Source organism: Acanthochromis polyacanthus, chromosome 20 (assembly GCF_021347895.1).
Source record: "Acanthochromis polyacanthus isolate Apoly-LR-REF ecotype Palm Island chromosome 20, KAUST_Apoly_ChrSc, whole genome shotgun sequence".
Classification (NCBI taxonomy): Eukaryota; Metazoa; Chordata; class Actinopteri; family Pomacentridae; genus Acanthochromis; species Acanthochromis polyacanthus.
The window spans coordinates 26,038,588-26,060,392 of NC_067132.1; the positions used below are offsets into that span (position 1 = coordinate 26,038,588).

A 21,805-nucleotide genomic window follows, 5' to 3' on the forward strand; every position below is an offset into this window, starting at 1 on the left:
ACACGATTGATTGATTGTTATTTTGACTGTTTTTAACAATTAATTGATAAATCAAAACAATTAAACACACACACCCTGACACTGTTAGCCGAAGTCAAAAATGCCCAAATTTTAGCCAAAATATTTTCTCAAATACTTAGCTGGCCTTATTATGGCCATATTTATGTTATTATATTAAATTTCTGTACTTTATAATGAACCAAAAACACTTAAGGTGGTTTTGCCTTTTCTTGTAGAACATCATTCCAGAATACCACCTGTTTATACTTTCAGTGTTTCTTGAACCATGAAGTGAAACGAGAAAATAATAGTCCTGTCAGTGCAATTAAAACCTTTGTAAAACACAACAAATTTGGGTGAATAAGTATATGTTTGGGGTATTTTATTGGTGTCCTCGATGACTTTGTTCCATCCTAAAATTCGTCTACGGATTTGTTTCAGTGAAATTACAGTATAATAAATAATTACAAAAAATGTATATAATCAAAATAATGTTTTGATTTCACAAATCTGAGCTTTACATGTCACTGAAACCATAGAAAATCAACATTTTTCTCAAACAGTAAACTTTCATTCTGGACAACCCACTTCCACAGATCACAGTTGTAACAGTTTCGACTGGAACTACTTTCTGCTGAAGAAATAGTCCCTACTGTAGGAAAACTGTCCATAATATCATGTATGACTGCTGGTTTCACTAGATAAGGACTTTTCTGCTTTATAAATCCCATTTAACTCCTGGTCGTAATGATAGCAGAACGTGTGATGCTGTTACTGGTGTTCATGGTAGGCTGTATGTGTGTGTGTGTTTTATGCATTTTATTATGTTTTGTTTTCATATCAATGTGTGTTTAGTGTTTTCTAAAGCTGCAAGTTATATTTTCTCTCCTTGACAGTAAAGTGAAAGCTACAGAGGAGATTTCTTCAATCAAAATACTGCTATATATTCTAATAGTAATAGTGTAGTAGAGCTGTTCTTATGCCATATCAGTAAAATACACTAAAATCTAATGTGTTGTAGAGGTGTTTTTGTTGCTTATTGTCTCTATATTCTCTCTTCCAGAGGACGCGGTCTTCGCTGAGCCTGGCCCGGGCGGCGGGTCGATGATGGCCGGAGCCGTTTACACGCTTCCCGCTCAGAGGAATGTCCCGTTGCCCATGGCGATGCAGAGGCTGATTCCTATGGCAACCCAGGGAGGGAAACCCCGCAGCTTCACACTGCCACGAGACAGCAACCTACACACACTCCTCGCGCCGCCTGCGAAAGAAGAACAGCAAACGCACAACGGTGAGTTTAGTCATGTTGTGCGAAACACGTACGAGAACACGGAGAGCTCACAGCTAATCCGGCCACGCTTCATCCAGTCAGCAGGCTGGAGAGCAAAAGGAGGGCAAGAGGGAAAAAACATCCACATATACAGGGATGTGTAGAAGTTACGGGCACTTAAAGCGACTATATTAATGATAATGTCATTAATGTTGGCAATTTATCAGTTTGCTTGTGGAATAAGGAGAAAAAGTCTAAATATTTGTCTTTAAAACAGTTTTTCAAGGTTGTGATTCAAAACCAGGTGTACTTTTGCCATCACTATTAGGAAATTAGAAAGACTATAGAGTATAAAGTTATGATTTGGTTTAAAAATGTGTGTCCTCATACTAAATCAGCCATAACTGATGATTCCCTGCAGCTTTGAGAAGAAGAGTCAAGAGAAAAGAAATAGAAAATTCCAATAATTAGATCAAATTAATCAATAAACTGTGGAATTGATTGTCTCAACATTGAAGCTGTTGAATAGCAAAAAATCTTGGATAAATGAGACATCTCAAATTCGTAAATAAATGGTTGAAACTGCTAAATATACTAATATAATCTGGTTTTAATGTTGTGGCTGGTCGGTGTATAAACCTGAATCTCTCCAGCTGTGCTCACAAGGAGAGAGGTGTATTTAATCAATCATTTGGACTTCCTCTGGCTGGCTTTGTTGGCTCTTCTAGGACTGTTCTCCAGCACTGGAAGTCAACGAAGCCTGTTTTGGCTCCTTTGGATCTTTATTTACGAGGATCGATGATTTACTTGCTTCTAGTCGTGCCCAGATTTGTTTTGCTGCCGTTTGCTCTGTAATTTACCGCAGTGTTTTGTCCTCTATTGTGTTATGGGTGCTATTAATCAGAAAATGTAATCAGAAAATGGCAAGAAAACATGTTCAGGTGGATAAGATGTTGAGGTTTATTATTATTATTGCGAGTTGTACATTAAATGGAATTAAAATCTGTTTAAAAATCCAAAGCCGGCACAAAAAATACTCGAGCGGGCAGTATGTCATGTATTTTGTAAATTCCTGTTACCGTCTTCTGCTTCTGTTGGATTTTAATTGGCCCTGATTAAATATACAGAGTGTCCCTAAAGTCTGGACACATTGGAAATCTCATTAAAGGATGGCAAAGGATGGGCATATTGAAAGATAGCAGATGAATTTAATGCACGTCATAGGAGGAGGATTCCACTTGATTTTTCCACGGTGGTGAAGACAGTTAAAAGATGTAAAGAAACAGGAAGTGTCGTGAACAAACCCTGTTCTGGACGACCAAATGTATCAGCAGAAGCTAAATAATTGGTTAAAATTCATGCTAGTCCCAAAAAAATCACTTCCCTAACCCTATCTTTCCATATGTCCATCCTCCACTGAGACGCACCAGTTCAGCTCTTTCTTCTTTTGGCAAAGCCGTATTTAATCTGTAGAGACAAAAAAATGATAGTTAATGAGATTTCCTAGACTTTAAGGACACTCTGTATTGTTTGAAAGCTCAATCCAAAGTCTCACAATCCAAATAGTGTAAGATGCCAACACCACAGCAACAATAGTTTACTTTTTCATGAATCTTTGTGCAAAGCAAACAGTCATTTCCTTCCTTTGTATGTGTTGAGCCGCACTGCTTTCGCTCAAACAAAATTCTTCCAAGCTTTTAGTCTTTTTTTTTTTTTTAGTGATAAACAAGGAGATGGATGTTACGGGTTTAAAAGCCTGACATCTGAATCCTGCAATAATCAAGTCTGGCAAAAATAAAAGCCCTGCCTGACCTTCTCAGTGGCGCAGGAGGACATAAAAGATTTTTATTTTGCAGATTAATTGTATGAAAGAAGCTGGAACAAGTCGGTGTGCTGCAGCTGTAGAGGAAAGAATGCGTCTCAGGCTGAACTACAGCCACCAGAGACTGCAAAAAAAAAAAGAAACTGTTTTAAGGTGAGGACGCCGGTTGACGTCAGTCCATGTGCCAGATTTAAAAGCGCTCTCAGGCAGACATGTATCCATTTAAATCAGTATCCAGCAACACAGTCTGCAGTCACAAACTGATCTAATGAGGCTAATGAGAGCACGGCGCTCCGGTTGCCAAGGTGAGGCCACCGGTGTACGAGAAAAGACTAAAATAGTGAATAAGACTGATTTTCCTCATCAGGTGGTATTTTTAAGATTTGCAAGAGAATAGCTTGAAGTGTGAATAATGAAGTGGAGCTGTCAGAGTGGAGAGAAAGCCCCCGAGGCTGACAGAGAGAGGTTTTATCATCATTAATAATCTCACTAATGCCGGTCATTAGGCTGTCGAGGCGTGCTGCTGTCCTCCAGTGGCTGAGCGGAGATATAACTCATCCCTGATTGGAAGAGTTTCAATTAAACGCCGGGCTCTGTGCTTTGTGCTGCAGGTGGAAGTGAAGGTGCGTCCCTGGGCGACCTGTTTCGTGCATGCGAGCAGGGCGGGGTCTGTCCTCTGGGCCGGGGCTCGGAGGCCAAAGATCAGTCCGAGTTCAGGCAGTCGTTCCTCCGACGGGCCGCAGACCCTCAGCTCAATGAACGGCTGCACCGTCTCCGCATCCTGACGTCCACGCTCAAGGTTGGTTCACACAAAGACTCACGTGTTGCTGGACGTTTACCCGTGCAAGCTTAACACGAAAGCAGGTAAAAGTATTACTAGGGTCATTCCAAAATTGGAGGACATTTGGGCTACAAAACTTTCTCCTTTACAATTTTCTGCTCCATAGTCATTAATTATAGGTGATGTGTATAGGTGAGTTTGAAAAGGATAAAAAATTACACAAAAAACAACAAAAACAATTGAAAATGGCAAAAAAATCAACGAAACATAGCAAAAAAATTTGAAAATTATAAAAAAATTTGACAAAACACAACAGATTAAAATTGACGTAAAAATTAGATTAAAAAATAGATGGAAAATTACTAAAAATGAGACAAAACACAACAAAAAGAGTTTAAAAAATGAGACAAAAAACAAAAATGTTTGAAAATGACAAATGAGACAAAAAACAAGAAGAGATAAAAAAATTACTGAAAATGAGACAACACACACAAAGAGTTTGAAAATGACAAATGTGTCAAAGAATAACAAAAAAAGATTGAAAATGACATAAAAAAGAAATTGAAATATTTGCAAACATTCTTTTCTCCTAGTTTTTTTTTTTTTAGATTAGGTCTCAGGACAAGTACATTTCCACAACAGCTGCATGTTTTAGCATTCTGTTCCTGGTGAAATTTGATGGGTGGGACTTAAAATGTCCTTCAGTTCTGGAATGATCCTGAACACTTTGCTAAATTCCTCCCTCAAACTGTGGCTGTAGAATCGGAGTTTAGGAACCGCAACCAGGCACAGCCGTAGACGATGGGCACAACAATCTGTCAACATGTTTTCCCACACATGGAAGTGACAGAGCCACAAAAACAGTAAAAACTGTGGAAGTTACAGCGAATATCTGAAAAATAATATTTCAGCTGATTAAAATACAATATATCAGTCTAATTTTAAGGTCACATGTAAAAGTGCGAGTTACTTTTTGTAAAAATGCACATTTTAGATTTTTATGTACAGTTTTGCCCTGTTTTTTTAATTTATTTTTAAATGTAAAGACACAACTTCTCTGTACAGTGGCCATGCTAACACATTGCTGCAGTGGTCACAAAGCATTTTTTTGTTATCCTTGATATGGCAAAAGTGAAAATATGCTATTTGACAACCTTCACATACATTATGCTAGCTGCATATTGCTAACACTGTTACCTAGTGAAGACTTCCTTGGGCATGCAGCTCTTAGCATGATATCATGCATGTGAACCGCAATGAGTCAACATTTTCTACCAGCTCTCACAGCTAATGCTAACCTAATAAGCTAACTAGCTGCAGATGCTAAATTCTAGCAGCCACAGTTGTCTTTAAAGCCAGAATAATTAGCAGTAAACGCTTAAAATGGTCCCTGGAAGAGGAGTTGCAGCCAATGGGGATCCAAGCAAATAGTAATAAACTGTTTTTATAGCAACAGCCACTACTGAGAGAGGGGCTCAGCGGAATTCCAGCTTATTTTCTTTCTTCCAGATTCCTTTTAAATTCAACTGTAATAAATGCAGCCCCATATCTCATCTTATCCCACTGGTCAGAGTCTTCAGCAGACTTGGCTTGTTTTTCCCACCCTTTGCTCACAAACACCCTCAGCTGTGAGGTTTCTTTTAATGATGAGAGATTTGCTTTTGCAGTTCAGATGGGGTCATTTTGCTGCTTCTCAAAGCTGATAATATTCCTTTTTTATTTTTTATTTTGTTGTTATCTCGGCTGCACTAAAAGAATTAGCCTTATCATTAGGTTATTACTGCTGCTCCACAGGCCTCCCATAATCACATTCTCACATGGATGCACTTCACAGCGGATAAGGCGGCGCTCCTAATTATTTTATTAAAAGATATGTACGGTCATTATGGTGATTTCTGACCCCACACATGCTGGAAAATGTCTGTGTTGTTGGTCTCAGTGCCGTCATCTGTCCCAGTCTGTCTCTTCGGTTTGGTTTTTTCAGATGTCAAGCGGCCGTCTGTGGTTTTGTTCTCAGGCTGGGATGCTGTTTTCGTTGTTGTTGTTGTGTCTCTGGAGTTGTGTATCTTTGTTGCTTCCTCCGTGGGGCGAGGGCGAAGGGGTTTCGTTGCTTGTGGCTCCAGTAGCTTCGTTTTCCTGTCTTTGGCTGGTTGGGTGGAGGAGCTTCCATGTCTGTTCCCTGTCTGGCGTCTCTTAAAGGAACATACCAAGCTTTGGGGGGACTTGAAGACACCACCAGTGACTCTGGTTAGATGAAACTTGATATTTCACACGCGATCGGGTTGGATTTGTGCGTTCAGGTGGTTGCTGTGGAAACAACAAAGACATGCATTTTTTGTTCTCTGTATTTATTTATTTATTTATTTTAAAATCAGACCAAAACAACACGATTACAGTCTCTGGACAGCGATGCAGAATTTGTCCATTGCAGCAGATGAAAATTATCACAGAGGAGGTTCATACATGTTGATATAATATCACCATCTGGCGTCAACACAGCTATAATTTGCGAAGGGCTGAAATCTGTTTTCTGGATGTGCAGTGTCCTAATATTTTGATGTAGTTCAGTCTGAGCTTATAAAGTTAGAAAATGTACCTGCAATAATGTTACGTCACACATTTTGTAATTAGATTGTCGCTTAGTTTTATTTTTTTGACCTGTTTTCTATATTATTCTCCTAATATCCACCCATTTCTTTGCAAAAAGTTTTCCTTCTTGTCATGCATGATGAGTCATACTTGAATACCAATAACTAGACAAAGCTTTATGCCAGAATCATACAAATTTCAGCGTAGATTCTGAATCTTATCAGCCACAACTGTATGAAATTTCAGATCTTTACGCTTTCCAGTAAATCACCTGAATGGTTGAATTGTGGAGAATCTAATCAGTCCCAACAACTCAGAACTGATTCTTCCTTCAGCGCATTCTTATGTTGTTTTTGAACACTCTAAGCACTTCTATTGCATTTCTCGTTGAATTTTCGGGCAACCTTAGCCACTTTTCGGATTCAAATTACAAATACGAAATAGAATTAACTCGCACTTTAAGATGTATGATTTAAAATGATTGACAACAATATTCTACTGTTCTATTCTTCACAATGAGTACTCTTCCATTTGGTACTTAAAGGCTATTTTAATGCTTTTGATACTTCTGTACTTTTACGCGGAACATTTTTACTTGTAATCCCAGAAAAAAGTAGAATATTTTGACATGATACAAGAGTACATGTGTAGCATTTTCTTGTTCTGGTGTGTAAATAAGATTGGCAAAAAAATACGTTACAAGCTGCTGATTAAAGGTACATTATTAGTACTACATTAGCATATTTACAGTAAGTGCAATAACACCAAAACTGCAGTTTAGTTGGCACAGTAAGTCATCCCTTGCTGCTTTAAAAATGAGAAATAACAGTTTAGGTGAATTAATTGGTTTAAAATCGACTTGTGGGTTAAAAAGCTATAGAAAACACTCAGCTAAATGTACTAGACTTGATTAAATTAATTAAATGAGCTTAAGACATGAAGATGAATCGGCTGTTTTGTCGCACTGACAGCTGTTACCGACAGACTACTTTTCAGTTTGAAGAGTTTGTTCTTGAATTAACATGGAGGCGCTCCAGTCGCAGCTGTTTTGTACCAGAGTCAGAGCAAAGACGCGCTGCTGCCAGTGATGGTGACATGAATTATTATTAGTCTATAAGGGCAGGGACTGAATATAACACTCAGATGTTTTTAAAAAAGGTGGAATTATGATGAAGGATGAAATTATACTGTATTAAAAACAAACTACAAACTGTTTCCTCAAGCTTCAAATGAAAAAATGCTTGTTTGTTTTGCTTCTTATAAACTTAATTTAATGAGATGAACTGTTAGATTTTTGTTCATTCAACTCATTATTTTAAGTTAAAATGTATCAAGTTAGACTTTTTAAGCTGAATTAACTAGAAATTAGTCAATTGAAGTTGAATAAACAACATAAGAACTAAATTCATATGCGTTTTGCTTTTTTTAAAAACTTTTTTTTGTATTTTACAGTGTATTTATTTAATAGTATACTCCGCAGTAGTATAAATATTTTAATAGGTATGAACAGTAATCCTAGAAGTGAGTTAAAATATTTATTAAGGTAACAGATCTGTACATTGTCAATAAAAAATGATGGTAGTAATTTAATGGTGTCGCCAAACAGCACACATTAAGTGATTATTATTATTTGCATACATTACATTGCTTTGTGATAAATAACATACTTCATGTACAGTAATCATGTGTGCACATGGAAGAAAAGTCCGTATACTTAACTTGAATGCGTAGAATATTCGAAAAATTAAAATAAAACATACAAACAACTGAAATGATCATCTGTCAAATCTCCCCAAACCTTCGTGTTTCCTCCTCAGTGTGTGTCTTGCTTTCCGTCTGTCTGCGTTTTAAGGAGTCGTGATCAGAAAGTGACCCGCCCCTCCTGTGTTTCTGCATCCCCATAGGACAGGGAGGGGGAGCTCGCGCTGATTGACAGGCTGCTGGCCAATCCCCAGCTGTCGTCGGCAGAGTTCCAGGAGTGGAAGAGAGCCTATCAGGAGCTGTTCAATCAGGAGCCCAGCTCTCCCGCTGAATCCGACCCCGGGCCGCCGCCGCTCACGCCTTCGCTCTCCCACACGCACTCCTACATCGAGACGCACGTCTGACGTGAAAACTTTTAAAAAGCGCTCTTAAAATCTGGATCGAGTTGAACAAAACTGCAGCCGACGTTTCCATGCGTCGGCGTCGCAGTCGGGGATAAAAAAGATTAGCATCGGCGCAGACGGTGACGGACTGCGTCGAGGCCGGAGTAGGGTTTCAGCGGTGTAACAAAGTTGGAGGACGACCCTGACGTCACATCAATCTACGAGCTGATTGGTCGAGCCACGCTAGCTGGCTCGGAGGCGGACGATACGCCGATTCCTTAGTATTACGTGTTAGCTTTTGTGCTCTGTATCTCAAATACTCGCCATGGAAACGCCATATAAAGAAGCTGTGGACGACTTTTCATCATCAGAGTGGTATTACAGAGTAGTTTCTTCATCCAGCTTGTTGTGCCATGTTCCTACTGACTGCACAGTGTCTCATAGACAGCCTCTAATAGCCACTGAGTGACGCCCGTTGTATTCTATCAAGCCTTATACTTGACGTCTATGATGATATTTCCTGTACAGTGAGTGTTGCAGCAGACAATAAGCAAAAGGTTCTTTTTTAAATCCAGTAGTCTCACTTTCTATCTAGTTTTAGAGACTTTCCTTCCTTCGTGCTGGTTTGGTAGAATTACGTACTGTGCTGGGCTGGACCTGAAGCATGCACACTGCTCCTGGAATAGGACCTGTTTAAAGGAAAAATCCACCCTAAAATGCTCTAACACGGTTTTACAGTGTATTTAAGAAGTCACATGCGATTCCTGCAGGGACGTCCAAGCTCTAAAACACCTCAGACATGTTGCTTTTTGATTACACAAACCTTAGTTGAAGACTTCCCATATGAACATCACGCAGTTATGGTAAAAGTTAATCCCCGGTTGTTGATTGAACCCCTTAAAAGCCATCTTTGTGCACCAAAGTTACACATTAAGAAGTTTTTTATGTTAAAGTAATCCCTTTCTGCCTTAAAATGATGACTTTGCTCAATCACTGTTAAACTACTTTATGCTACACAATGGGAAGTTATAATGTCAAAGTAATTTAGCAATACACATTCAGACCAGAAGCAGAAAGAAAGCACCACCCTGCTAATTAGCCTCAATGGTTTCTTAGGTTTGGTTTCATGAACCTGTTGAAGTCTCTCGTCAGTTTACTGGCTATTTGACCTACGACGTGTCTTCTAGTATTTAGAAACGCTCCATATGGACATGTTAGTGAAAAACTCGATTTTGACCAAAAGGAGGGCTTAAATAGGCAACATTCGAGGAGATGCTTCAATAAGGACAGATCATTTGGATAATTAATAACAATACAATTGCTAAATCATGGTGTTTTAGCAGTTAGACTCATAGACATTATAGAGCAGAGTACTGTACTGTGTGAAGGCAGGGGATAAGGACAGGATCCTGAGGGGTGGAAACGCTAATGGTGTTAGCGGACTGTTGATGGAAACTGGCTGAGGAGACAATCAAGATGAGGTGGAGATGGGAAGAAGGATGGAAGTACGCTCAACAGTGTGGAAGGGAGAGTGACAGAATTGCAATGAATTTAAAGAACAGAGGCTTAGAGAATAGAAACATCATTAAATGAGAGTAGAGAAATTGGGAATGAAGTGACTCTGACAGCATGACGGAGAGAGTAGAGCAGCAGGAATGGATCATATTCATCGAGAGGACTGGTGGCAGGACGTGAGTGAACAGATCTTCTTTACTGAATACCCCTAAGCTGCTTCTGTATAATATAATGTAGTAGAATATACTAAAGACTGCATATGACGAAGAAAAGTACAGTATGAGGAGAGGCCCTGATTAGTTCATCCCCTACAGCTTGTATCCAGCTTCTTTGTTGGACAGTCAATGCCATGAGAGCACCTTCTCAGAATCAATCCAAACTTAGACTTTAGCCACAGCGCTGCTAAAGCAGGATTACTATTGCAACAAGACATCATCTGTAGGGTTAAACAACCACCAAGGCTTGGTGAATTCTGCTTCACAATGATAGCAAGGGCCGACATCGAAGGATCAAAAAACATCACTTTGAACGCTTAGCCGCCACAAACCAGTTATCCTGTGGTAACTTTTCTGACAGCTCCTGCTTAAAACTCAAAAAGTCTAAAGGATCATGAGGTCCCGGTCTGTATTCAATCTGAAAAAAGATCAAGCGAGCTTTTGCCCTTCTGCTCTTCGTAACGTACCGTTCAAAAGTTTGGGGTCACTTAGAAATGTCCTTATTTTTGAAAGAAAAGCACTTGTTTCAGTGAAGGTAACCTTAAATAAATCGGAAATACATTAGACATTGTTAATGTGATAAATGACTATTCTAGCTGGAAATGGCTGATTTTTAAAGGAATATCTCCATAGGGGTACAGAGGAACATTTCCATCAACCATCACTCCTGTGTTCTAATGCTACATTGTGTTAGCTAATGGTGTTGAAAGGCTAATTGATGATTAGAAAACCCTTGTGCAATTATGTTAGCTCATGAATAAAAGTGTGAGTTTTCATGGAAAACATGAAATTGCCTGGATGATGCCAAACTTTTGAACAGTAGTGTACTTAGACTGTTTGTAGATCAAACGTGTTGCAGAGTTTATTGGTTTACTGTTACACCTGCAGTGCACAGATAGCATAGGGTTGTGGGAAAACTCAGTTTATCTCATTAACATCCTTAGACTACAGTAAAGTCTGCAAGGAATACAATTACAAAGTAACTGCAGGATTATACAGTCAAAATAAACACCAAGTGGATGATGAAGACCAAAAAGTGGAAGTCATAGTTGATGCAAAAAGGTTGTTCTGTGCCTTTGGTAGTTTTATGTAAAAGATATTAACACTTTATGGGACCATTTCTTTGCCTAAGTGCATCGAAAATATGAAAAGAAGACTGGTCGATTTTTCTGTTTGCAGCTCAGATCTCCACAGTGGCCAAAGTAATTGATGATGGTGGAAGTAGCTGCTCTCCAAACAGTCTGCATGAGTTTAGTGCAGTTACAGCATTAAATTATATTGAACCAGGTGTAATCTCCTTCCTTAGCCTCCTTTAGCTTCCAGTGCCTTCAATGCACAACCTCATCCTCACTATTACAGCTGAATGACGGTCAAGTGTATAAAAGTGGAACTGTTATTGAAGCTTTCCAAGAAGCACAAAAAAAATCTAATTAAAGCTAAAAAGCACATAAAATAGAATCTTATATCATAAAACCACTCCCAGATTCATTATATTTTATATCACGGTGAAAAAGTTTCCAAGGGTGGATTTTTCCTCGGAGGCCGTTTGGCTCTCTGCATTCTGCATGTCACGTAGAGAATATGAAGAAATATTTGCATAGAAACTGAACTATGGAGCTATGAAAATATACTAGTTTGTTATTTGTATTTCGCTGCTGCCAAAAGACTCAGAGACACCGCATTAAAAACTATGAAAGCAATCGTACTCACAAACACGCACGGTGACGCACCGATAAGCACACAATACACTCGGTTTGAATGCTCTTTATGCTGCTGCCCGTGGTTGGTTGTAGTAGCATGTCTTTGTTGTAGATAAAACCAGTATTCCTTTTCTGTTTTTGTGTTTGAAATCTTTAGATACAGTAGATCTCTATTTATAGAGTGCGAACTAAGTGTCTTGGATGATGTTCTCTAATTCTATCTTTTTATTTTCTTTTTTTTCTTTTTTTGGACAGACTGTCATATCGAGTAAAGATTGTTTAATGTTCAACCTATAAATTATGGTTAAAAATACAGTATTTATTTACGTGTTCTGTTGGAAGATGAGGGTGGATCAATAAAGTTTTGGTCATTTGGATGAAATCATTTTTTGTGGTGTTTTTTTTTTTATTTGGTAACCTCTAACAACTGCTAAACTTTGTCAACAAGAGAGACAAAAAATACTTCAGAGTACCAGTATCACACCTTCAAAATATTGTTTTACGTCTAAATGTTCTGCATTCAAAGGTAAAAGTACAGAAGTGTCAACAAAATAAAAGCACTCATTCTGCAGTAAATGTCCCGATGACAATATTTGAAGTGTAAGCAGCAGTTTACTGTACAAAGATGGAACTGGTTTTAAATTATTTATTTTATTTTTCTACCAGAGGAGTCGCCCCCTGCTGGCTTTTAGAAAGACTGCAGATTTAAAACGCTTCCACATAGTTTCCATATCAGGAGGTTACATCCGTCTTTTATATGCAGTGTATGGATTTATTTTGTTATGACTTTTTAACAAGTAAAATCTTGTAATCTAAATGTTAATCTGCCTTAACAGAGAAAGTAGTTCCATAGTTAACGCTGTCAGATGAATGCAGTAAAAGAATATGTAGTGAAAAGCATAAAATAGAAATACTTAAGTAAAATAAACAAAAATTGTACTTGATTAAATGTACTTTGTTACTTTCCATCACTGTCAACAGATGCGTTGTCATGGAAACTCCACTCTGCTCCTCCAGTCGGTTCACTGCTTTAATTACAAATCACCGATCTGCACCACAGCTGCTGAGTTCAATCAAAAGTGTCTCAGAATTTAAAAGTGAATCAATATAAACATTAGATAGTTTTAAAACGCCTTTTTCTTGCACTGTTTGAAGCTCAGTGATTAGATGCTTGAAGCAAAAATGCACCATAGGACTCATAGTTACATTAACCCCCCCAAATTTAATGAACTAAAGCTCGTGTCTTTTATATTTCATTTTTAAAAAGTGTTATTTTGTAAAAAAATAACTACACATTGGGTGATTTAAGCAGTTTCTACAAACCTGATCATTTTTTGCTTTGTTGGTCTGCATTTATTTATGAATAATTAAAATGCAACGTTTTACTTTACTTTTTGAATGTATATTTTAAGAATAGGAGTTAGAATATTTATCTGCACAATAATATGGCTGTGTAATTAAAAAACAGGGTGTAAGGGGGATAAAAGCTTAATAAAAAGTCCCTTTTGTCATTATATTGCTTAAATCACATAATATGCAAATATATGGATGTATTGTTTGCTAAGAATTAACACAAAATTCTGCCTTATTTAAAGGTTATTCAAACAGACACAGCAGAGAGAGTCATATTTGGAGTTCTGTTTTATTAGTTCTTAATAATGAATGATGTTTTATTTTAAATCAGAATTCATAGTTTTACCAATCGGAATGTTAAATTGTTCAACTTTGAAAAAAAAACAGATTAAATTCAAATAATGTTTAAACAGTAATATTCATCTAAACATTTCTGTATTCATATATATATATATATATATATATATATATATGAATTTGGGAGCGGTGTCTCTCTCTCTCTCTCTCTATATATATATATGTATATGTATATATGTCATGGTAGAGACTGCGATTTGGTAGAATTGGAGTTTCTACCAGTAGAGATTGTGATCTCAATCTCTACTGGTAGAAACTCCAATCCTACCAGTAGAGATTTGTCAGGGCTAAGGTTAGACTTTTAAGGTTAGGGGCAGGGGTTAGATTAAAAGTTCCATCTCTACTGGTAGGATTGGAGTTTCTACTGGTAGAGATTACAATCGCAAACTCTACTGGTAGAGACTCCAATCGCAATCTCTACTGGTAGAAACTCCAATCCTACCAGTAGAGATTTGTCAGGGCTAAGGTTAGACTTTTAAGGTTAGGGGCAGGGGTTAGATTTAAAGTTCCATCTCTACTGCTAGGGTTGGAGTTTCTACTGGTAGAGATTACAATCGCAATCTCTACTGGTAGAAACTCCAATTCCACCAAATCGCAGTCTCTACCCTGACATATATATATACATATATATATATATATATATTCAAAGACAATAATTACCAGAGGATATACTGAGGCATCTGATTAATTTATAATGTACTATGAAATATGCTGAATAATTAACGTTTGTGTGGACAGCTCGGTGTGTATTCAGGATGAAGTGGATAAAAGCGCATGAATAATGAACTCCTGCAGGTTGCTGAGCTATTACCCACCAATCATGCGCGAGATTTCCCCCTGAAGCTTTTTCTACTCTGCAGCTTTAACCTGCTTCCTCCATTTGACTGTCAGTGCAGAGGAAGTGGGTGAAACTAGACAACAAATCAGGAAAAAAGGGTCACCCAGTGTCCTTGGTTTACTTCTATTTCTCTGTCTAGAATGCTTAATTTATGCACCACTACTGAATAAACAGGAATGTCACACACACTGCAACTTTTATCTGCAACTTTTTAAACACATTCAGCTTAGATTTGCTGTTTCAATGGCGTCTTCCTCCATCTTCATCGCCTTATCTCCTGTTTTGACTCCTTCCTCCTCCTGAATTGCCTTCTTCCCACTAAATCTCTTCACCTCCTCCTCTATTTATTCTTTAAAATCTCTTTTATTGCTCCCCTTAGCTCTCATTTTATGGCTTTTCTTTGCACACTGTTACATTCGGCCATTGGGTAATTCAGCCTCACACCAGTGGTTGTTTGACATTTTCGGTGATCTTTAAGCTTCTTTTTCTCTTCTACACAGTGGAATTCACTTTCAGATCTGGTAAAAATATATCAAAGCAGGCCATAAAACTTTCCTCCTTTCTATGTTTGAGACACCTAAGCTTAAATGTTGAGCAATGTGGAAAACTGAGGGTTCATTTCGTGACTATGTAGCACCTACGAACATCAAACGGTCTTATTTAAGGCACCGGCTCATCGCTTGTTAATATTTTTCCCACATTTTGGTGCCCTTCAGTCTGGCAGAGGCAGCAGAGTGCACTCAGTCCCAGTGAGAGGTCTGGGAAGCTGGCAGATCTCCCTCCAGCGATCTCTTTTAGTATCATACTCCAGCACGCTCTTCACGATCACTTCCTGTCCGTCGCTCCACCTCCTCCCTCCGAACACGAGAAGATTCCCGGACGCCGTGGACACCATCCCGTAGTCGAAGGATCCGGTCAGAAGCGGTTTAAGTCGCGTCCAATGGTCCGACTTTGAATCGTAGCGTTCAATGTCACAGAACGGCTCGTACATCCCCAGCAGGGCGTAGATGTAGCCGTGGGCGGTTGCCAAGCGATGGCTAAACCTGGCGATGGACATGGACGCCCTCTTTTCCCACACTTTGCCTCTGAGGTCCCAGAACAGGACTTCTCTGCTGCTCTCTCTGTTCTCGCCATGGTAACCGCCACGGATGCTGCTTCCCTGGTTGCCCGGGAGACCACCTGACACGTAGATGCCGTTGTCGAGCGTGGTGGAGGCGTGGCCGTAGAGGGGTTGAGGCAGCGGTGCTCCTCTCCTCCACGCTCCCGTGGACATGTCATAAAACTCGACAGAAGCCACAGAGGAGTGTGTGTCGGCGTCCGGACGTGTGTGTCGACCCCCGACGGCATAAATTACATCCTCCACCACGCAGCAGGTGAACTGCGCCCGCCGCTCCAGCATCGACTCCACCTGCTCCCAGCAGTTGAAGCGAGGGTCGTACCTCCACACCTGATTGGACGTTGCCATGGTGACGGACTTCTTCCCATCATCGTCTCCCTCTTTGACTTCCTCTCCTCCGATCACAAACAGAAATCCTCCCACTGAGCACACACAGGGGTTTCTCAGTCGTAGCGGGAGAGCAAAACCCAGAGATGAAAACTTCCTGCTTCTGGGATCAAATGCCAACACATGCTGCTCTGGCCAATTGGCGCTGGACCCGCCCCCAATGAGCAGCACGCGATTGGGCGACACTCTCAGACTGGATTGTCTGCTCTGTCTGATTGGCTGAGCTGAACCCAGCCTGTGGTACTCCAGTGCTCGGGTCATCTGGCTCCTGATTAGAGGCGTCGTCATGGCTTTGTGTGCGTGGCTGAGATTTATGAGGTCGGCGGGGGCGACCAATCCGAAGCGGAGACGACTCAGCAGCAGGTTTGACTTTAATAGTGGGAGGGGCCCATTCTCATCCAGCCAATCCAGAGCCAGCCTTATAAGCTCCACCTCCTTGACTCTAGGTATCTCATCTGCGTCCAGCACCACCAGCAGTGATTGGATGTTCAACCCGAGGAGATCATCCCTGTTCTCCCGTAGCAACCTCCCCATCTCCATGGCGATGGTTTGGTTGGCAGCCTCCAGTGCATTGGAGAGTGCATGGCGCTCAGCCAGATTAGCATAGCCGCAGCAGTTCTCAGCGTTTAAACCATCAGTCATGAACTGCTCGCATATTGACACTGCCGTCTCCACCTGCAGGTACCTGGCCGCTTCCAGGACAGCAGGAAGCGTGGCAGGTGAAACGCTGAGCCAGCCAGAATACAGGAAGTCCAGCATGGCGTCTAGGCCCTCAGGCGTTAGCGCCGGGAGGCTAACAGAGCCCGCTAATCTCTCTGCGGTAGTATCTCCGAAAAGGGCCCAAAAATAGTCGCTGGATCCCGCCAAGAGGGCACGATGGCACGGGAAGGCTATGCCACCGGCCTCCAGGACAACATCGCACATCTTCCTCTCGGAGCGCAGGCGCTGGAAACCGGAGAGAAGTCCGGTTCTGTGAGAGGAACTGTAGAGGAGGGAGTAGTTATCCATCCAGAAGAGAAGAAAGTAAGCAAGGAAGGGAAGAGAGGAAGCAAAAAGAGTACAAGTTAAGGGAAAAAAATCTGTCAGGAAGCAGCGATGAGGAAACAATAAAAGCACTGGAAAAGCAGCAGAGTGAAGTTAGAGGAGATGTTGCTGACAAGCTGCATAGAACATGAAGGGAATGAGATGTTAGTGCAAGAAGGAGGAAGAGAAAGAGTGTAAACGAGTCCTTAGTCCAGCTCTCTGCATGTGTTTTCGTCCTGCTCTGTCTGCAGCATGTGACACCATGATAGCGAGGTTAATAACTGCCCCCAACACACAAACACAATCCTGCATCCCACCCCCTCCCCCTCGACCTGAAAACGTGGTCCGTCCCAAAGCCCTCCTGTCTCCTCTCCTGTGATACCCCGGCTCTCTTGGCTTTGCATATGCCCTTTCCTCCTGGTCCGGGAGGGACTATCATCCAAATGAATGCATCGGACGTACTGATACGACCGCCAGCGAGCAGATGCATGGATAAACACACTGATCACACACATGGGCAGGCCGAGGGGGAGCCTGGCAGGGTTTTAGTGTCTATCCCGGCGGATGAACTCATTGGTAAATACAGCTGCTGGAGTCTGCACCCAAGATTCCAGGGCAACGGCTGCCTATCTGCGCCCTCATCGCCATGGTGACAGGAATAGAAACACAGACACAGCTCGGCGGGTTCGGCGCGAGGTGCATATCAAAACCCGAGGAAGTTTTGCCAAGCTGTCAAAGATTTTAAAAGTGTCAAGAGTAGCGCGTTGCTTTTGGTATTAGACTAAGCCGTGGCCTTTTCAGGGAGGCATTTAACCTTTTTACGACCGGCGAGCTCACACACGTGGATGTCATGCTATTATTTTTATGCAGCGATAGGAGGGGACGATGGGAGGAACAAGGAAGGAACAGTATCAGGCTACAAGTGTTTACAGTTGTCTGATTAATGCGGAGCTACTGTGTCGTGCCGCCGTCTGCGCGCTTCACAAACACATCGATATGCAAACAGCATCACTTTGTTGCACTCTTCTTGCAGAGTACATTTTGCTCCGAGTTCTGATCATCGTCTCTGAATAGATTGCTGGCTCGCACTCAGAGACGAGTGTGTGTTTGGCGTGTGTGGGTGTGTTTGTTTCACGGGAGGGTTACGCCGGTTCAAAACTCAAGCTACTCGCGAAAGAGAAAACAGGCCTCGCGTCTTTTTGAAGCCGCAAAAGTGTTTTTTAATCTTTCCCACTCGGTGTCAGATCCTCCCGTATGGTCGTTAAAACGCCGGCAGTGTTTCTCTCTCGGCTGAATATTCCACCGTGACCTGATGGAGGCTAAACTTAGCTACAGCTGCCGTGTGAGCGTGTGTTTTTATCGGTGTGTAAGAGGGCATGTGATGTGATGATGGATCCGAGCTGTAATGGGAGGCATGTGGGTCTGTTAATGCGGCATTCCTCTCTGAAACAGATGCATTTGGAGGTTTAGGTCATGATCAGAGCGACTTCGTGCACAAAGATCCCACTTACTTCTGCCTAAAAACCTCCAGAATACCCACTAAATATGCACACAATACAAGAGTAATTACAGCTGGAGGCATCAGGGCTCATGTTTTCCTCTTCTGGGGCTGTGAGTAATGTGAAAAGAACCCTCCGAGCTACAGTTTCCATCACAGTAAACAGGAATTTTTAATTTGGTTTTGTCAGAGTCTCAGTTTATTTAATTTTGCCTGAATGTAGTGCTTTTTTTACTATTTTTTTACATCAATGTCACGCTCTGTTTACTGTCAGTCTCCTGACACCCACATGAAAAGACTGGATGTCTCAGCTAGGAAATAATCCATTTTAAACGTGTCCCCTTAAAATCTTTACTGTCACATAATGTCGTCTTATTCGGGACGTCTTTGTTGGAGGATACAGCTGTCAGCTGCACCGGCAAGATGATGTTCCCCTTTAAAAGGACAAGAAAACAAGATTAATGCTAAATGCTACCATCAGCATGCAGCGCTCGAGTTCTCACAGTGACATGCTGATTTCTTACCATGTTTGCGATCTTAGTTTAGCAAGTTAGCACACTAACATTTGCTCATTAGCACCAATTTTGCAAGCAGAGAATTATATGTGTAGCTTATCAGTCATCCAGGTCAAGGTTATCCTCAGAGCTTCAGTAAAATACAACTGAACTTCCCTTGTATGTGCTTTTATTTTCTTAAGCTCCTTCAGTTATGAGCAGAAGAATCATTTTAGATGAAACATTTTTCAGAATGAACTGAAGGTTCAAGGACAAGTATATAATTCTAAATAAAATGTTATACATATGCACAGTTCAACCAGAAAGAGACATGCTTGTGTTTATCAAAAAAATAAAAATTTCAACCTTATTTGAGGCTGTGGGAAAAAAAGTAATTCGGATTCATCCTCTGCGAACCATGAGAGTCTACATACACACGTGGACAAAATTGTTGGTACCCCTCAGTTAAAGAAGGAAAAACCCACAATTCTCACTGAAATCACTTGAAACTCACAAAAGTAACAATAAATAAAAATTTATTGAAAATTAAATAATCAAAATCAGCCATCACTTTTGAATTGTTGATTAACATAATTATTTAAAAAAACAAACTAATGAAATAGGGCTGGACAAAAATGATGGTACCCATAACTTAATATTTTGTTGCACAACCTTTTGAGGTAATCACTGCAATTAAACGATTTCTGTATTTGTCAATGAGCGTTCTGCAGCTGTCAACAGGTATTTTGGCCCACTCCTCATGAGCAAACAGCTCCAGTTGTCTCAGGTTTGATGGGTGTCTTCTCCAAATGGCATGTTTCAGCTCCTTCCACATATGTTCAATGGGATTCAGATCTGGGCTCATAGAAGGCCACTTTAGAATAGTCCAACGCTTTTCTCTCAGCCATTCTTGGGTGTTTTTGGCTGTGTGTTTTGGATCGTTGTCCTGTTGGAAGACCCATGACCTGCGACTGAGACCAACCTTTCTGACACTAGGCAGCACATTTCTCTCCAGAATGCCTTGATAGTCTTCAGATTTCATCGTACCTTGCACACTTTCAAGACACCCTGTGCCAGATGCAGCAAAGCAGCCCCAAAACATTACTGAGCCTCCTCCATGTTTCACCGTAGGGACAGTGTTCTTTTCTTCGTATGCTTGGTTTTTGAGTCTATGAACATAGAGTTGATGTGCCTTACCAAAAAGCTCCACTTTGGTCTCATCTGTCCAAAGGACATTCTCCCAGAAGCTTTGTGGCTTGTCAACATGCATTTTTGCAAATTCCAGTCTGGCTTTTTTATGAGTTTTTTTCAGCAGTGGTGTCCTCCTTGGTCGTCTCCCATGAAGTCCACTTTGGCTCAAACAACGACGAATGGTGCGATCTGACACTGATGTACCTTGGCCTTGGAGTTCACCTTTAATTTCTTTGGAGGCTGCTCTGGGCTCTTTGGATAGAATTCCAACGATCCGTCTCTTCAATTTGTCATCAATTTTCCTCTTGCGGCCACGTCCAGGGAGGTTGGCTACTGTCCCGTGGGTCTTGAACTTCTGAATAATATGAGCCACTGTTGTCACAGGAACTTCAAGCTGTTTAGAGATGGTCTTATAGCCTTTACCTTTAAGATGTTTGTCTATCATTTTTTTTCGGATGTCCTGGGACAATTCTCTCCTTCGCTTTCTGTTGTCCATGTTCAGTGTGGTACACACCTTTTCACCAAACAGCAGGGTGACTACTTGTCTCCCTTTAAATAGGCAGACTGACTGATTATGAGTTTGGAAACACCTGTGATGTCAATTAAATGACACACCTGAGTTAATCATGTCACTCTGGTCAAATAGTTTTCAATCTTTTATGGAGGTACCATCATTTTTGTCCAGGCCTGTTTCATTAGTTTGTTTTTTGAAATAATTATGTTAATCAACAATTCAAAAGTAATGGCTGTTTTTGATTATTTAATTTTCAATAAATTTTTATTTATTGTTACTTTTGTGAGTTTCAAGTGATTTCAGTGAGAATTGTGGGTTTTTCCTTCTTTAACTGAGGGGTACCAACAATTTTGTCCACGTGTGTATTTCAGATTTTTCAAAGGATAAGTGAAAACTGATCTGATGGTGACGTGACAGGGAAACTTATGTCAACCTTACGTCAACCTCATGTTGGCATTAGAGGAAAAATCGCTGGGTCAGTTGGATTCAGCCTCTGGTGACACAACATGAATCTTCAGAAATGTTTTGGTAATCCATCCCATCGAGGCTGAGACGTATTTATACAAAAAAAACTTATGTTCATGGTAGAAGGAAAGTTGTTAGGATCAGATCATGAAAGTTGCAAGGTTTTGGTTCAGATATCTTACTAGAGAAGCAAAAATGTTTATCTGCTGGTGGCACCACAGGGAAGGCTGGAGGATCTCAAGAATTATGATGGTTCATCCTCTGGGGATCGTTAAAGTCGGCACCAAATTTCATGACGATCCATTCAATAGTTGTTGAGACATTTTCAACAACTGTTGAATGGAAATCGTGACTAGTTGATTGAAAACTCTGGTCTGCTGGTGGCGCTACAGGAAAACCAGTAGGATGGCAAAGTCATGAATCATCCTCTGGGAACTATAAATATCTTCACCAAACGTTAGACCAATGATGCATCCAATCCATAAATATCAAACTCTGGCAGTAGAGGAAAAGTCAGCGGGTCATCGAAGTCAGCAGGAACGTCCGAAATGTTGGAACCAAAGTGGCGGACCGATCAACCAGCCAATATCATGTT

The 21,805-nt window shown here is 40.7% G+C and overlaps 2 protein-coding genes across 4 annotated transcripts in view; one reads left to right on the plus strand and one right to left on the minus strand.

The window, feature by feature from the left end:
• The window catches only part of cnksr2a (connector enhancer of kinase suppressor of Ras 2a), a 97,072-nt gene that overhangs the window by 63,623 nt on the left and 11,644 nt on the right, over positions 1-21,805 (plus strand). For 2 of the 3 annotated variants that reach the window (XM_051940049.1, XM_051940050.1), the window contains exons 22-24: positions 1,064-1,288; positions 3,701-3,888; positions 8,364-12,358. In XM_051940049.1, the coding sequence (XP_051796009.1) occupies positions 1,064-1,288; positions 3,701-3,888; positions 8,364-8,564 (614 nt within the window). In that variant the 3' untranslated portion in view covers positions 8,565-12,358. Of the gene's footprint in view, positions 1-1,063; positions 1,289-3,700; positions 3,889-8,363; positions 12,359-21,805 lie in introns of those variants that run through there. The other variant, XM_051940051.1, reaches the window with a different exon arrangement.
• On the minus strand, positions 14,695-17,107 carry LOC110969118 (kelch-like protein 34). The gene has a single exon (XM_022219150.2). The coding sequence runs from the start codon at positions 17,031-17,033 to the stop codon at positions 15,234-15,236; it is 1,800 nt and encodes a 599-aa protein (XP_022074842.1). The 5' UTR covers positions 17,034-17,107; the 3' UTR covers positions 14,695-15,233.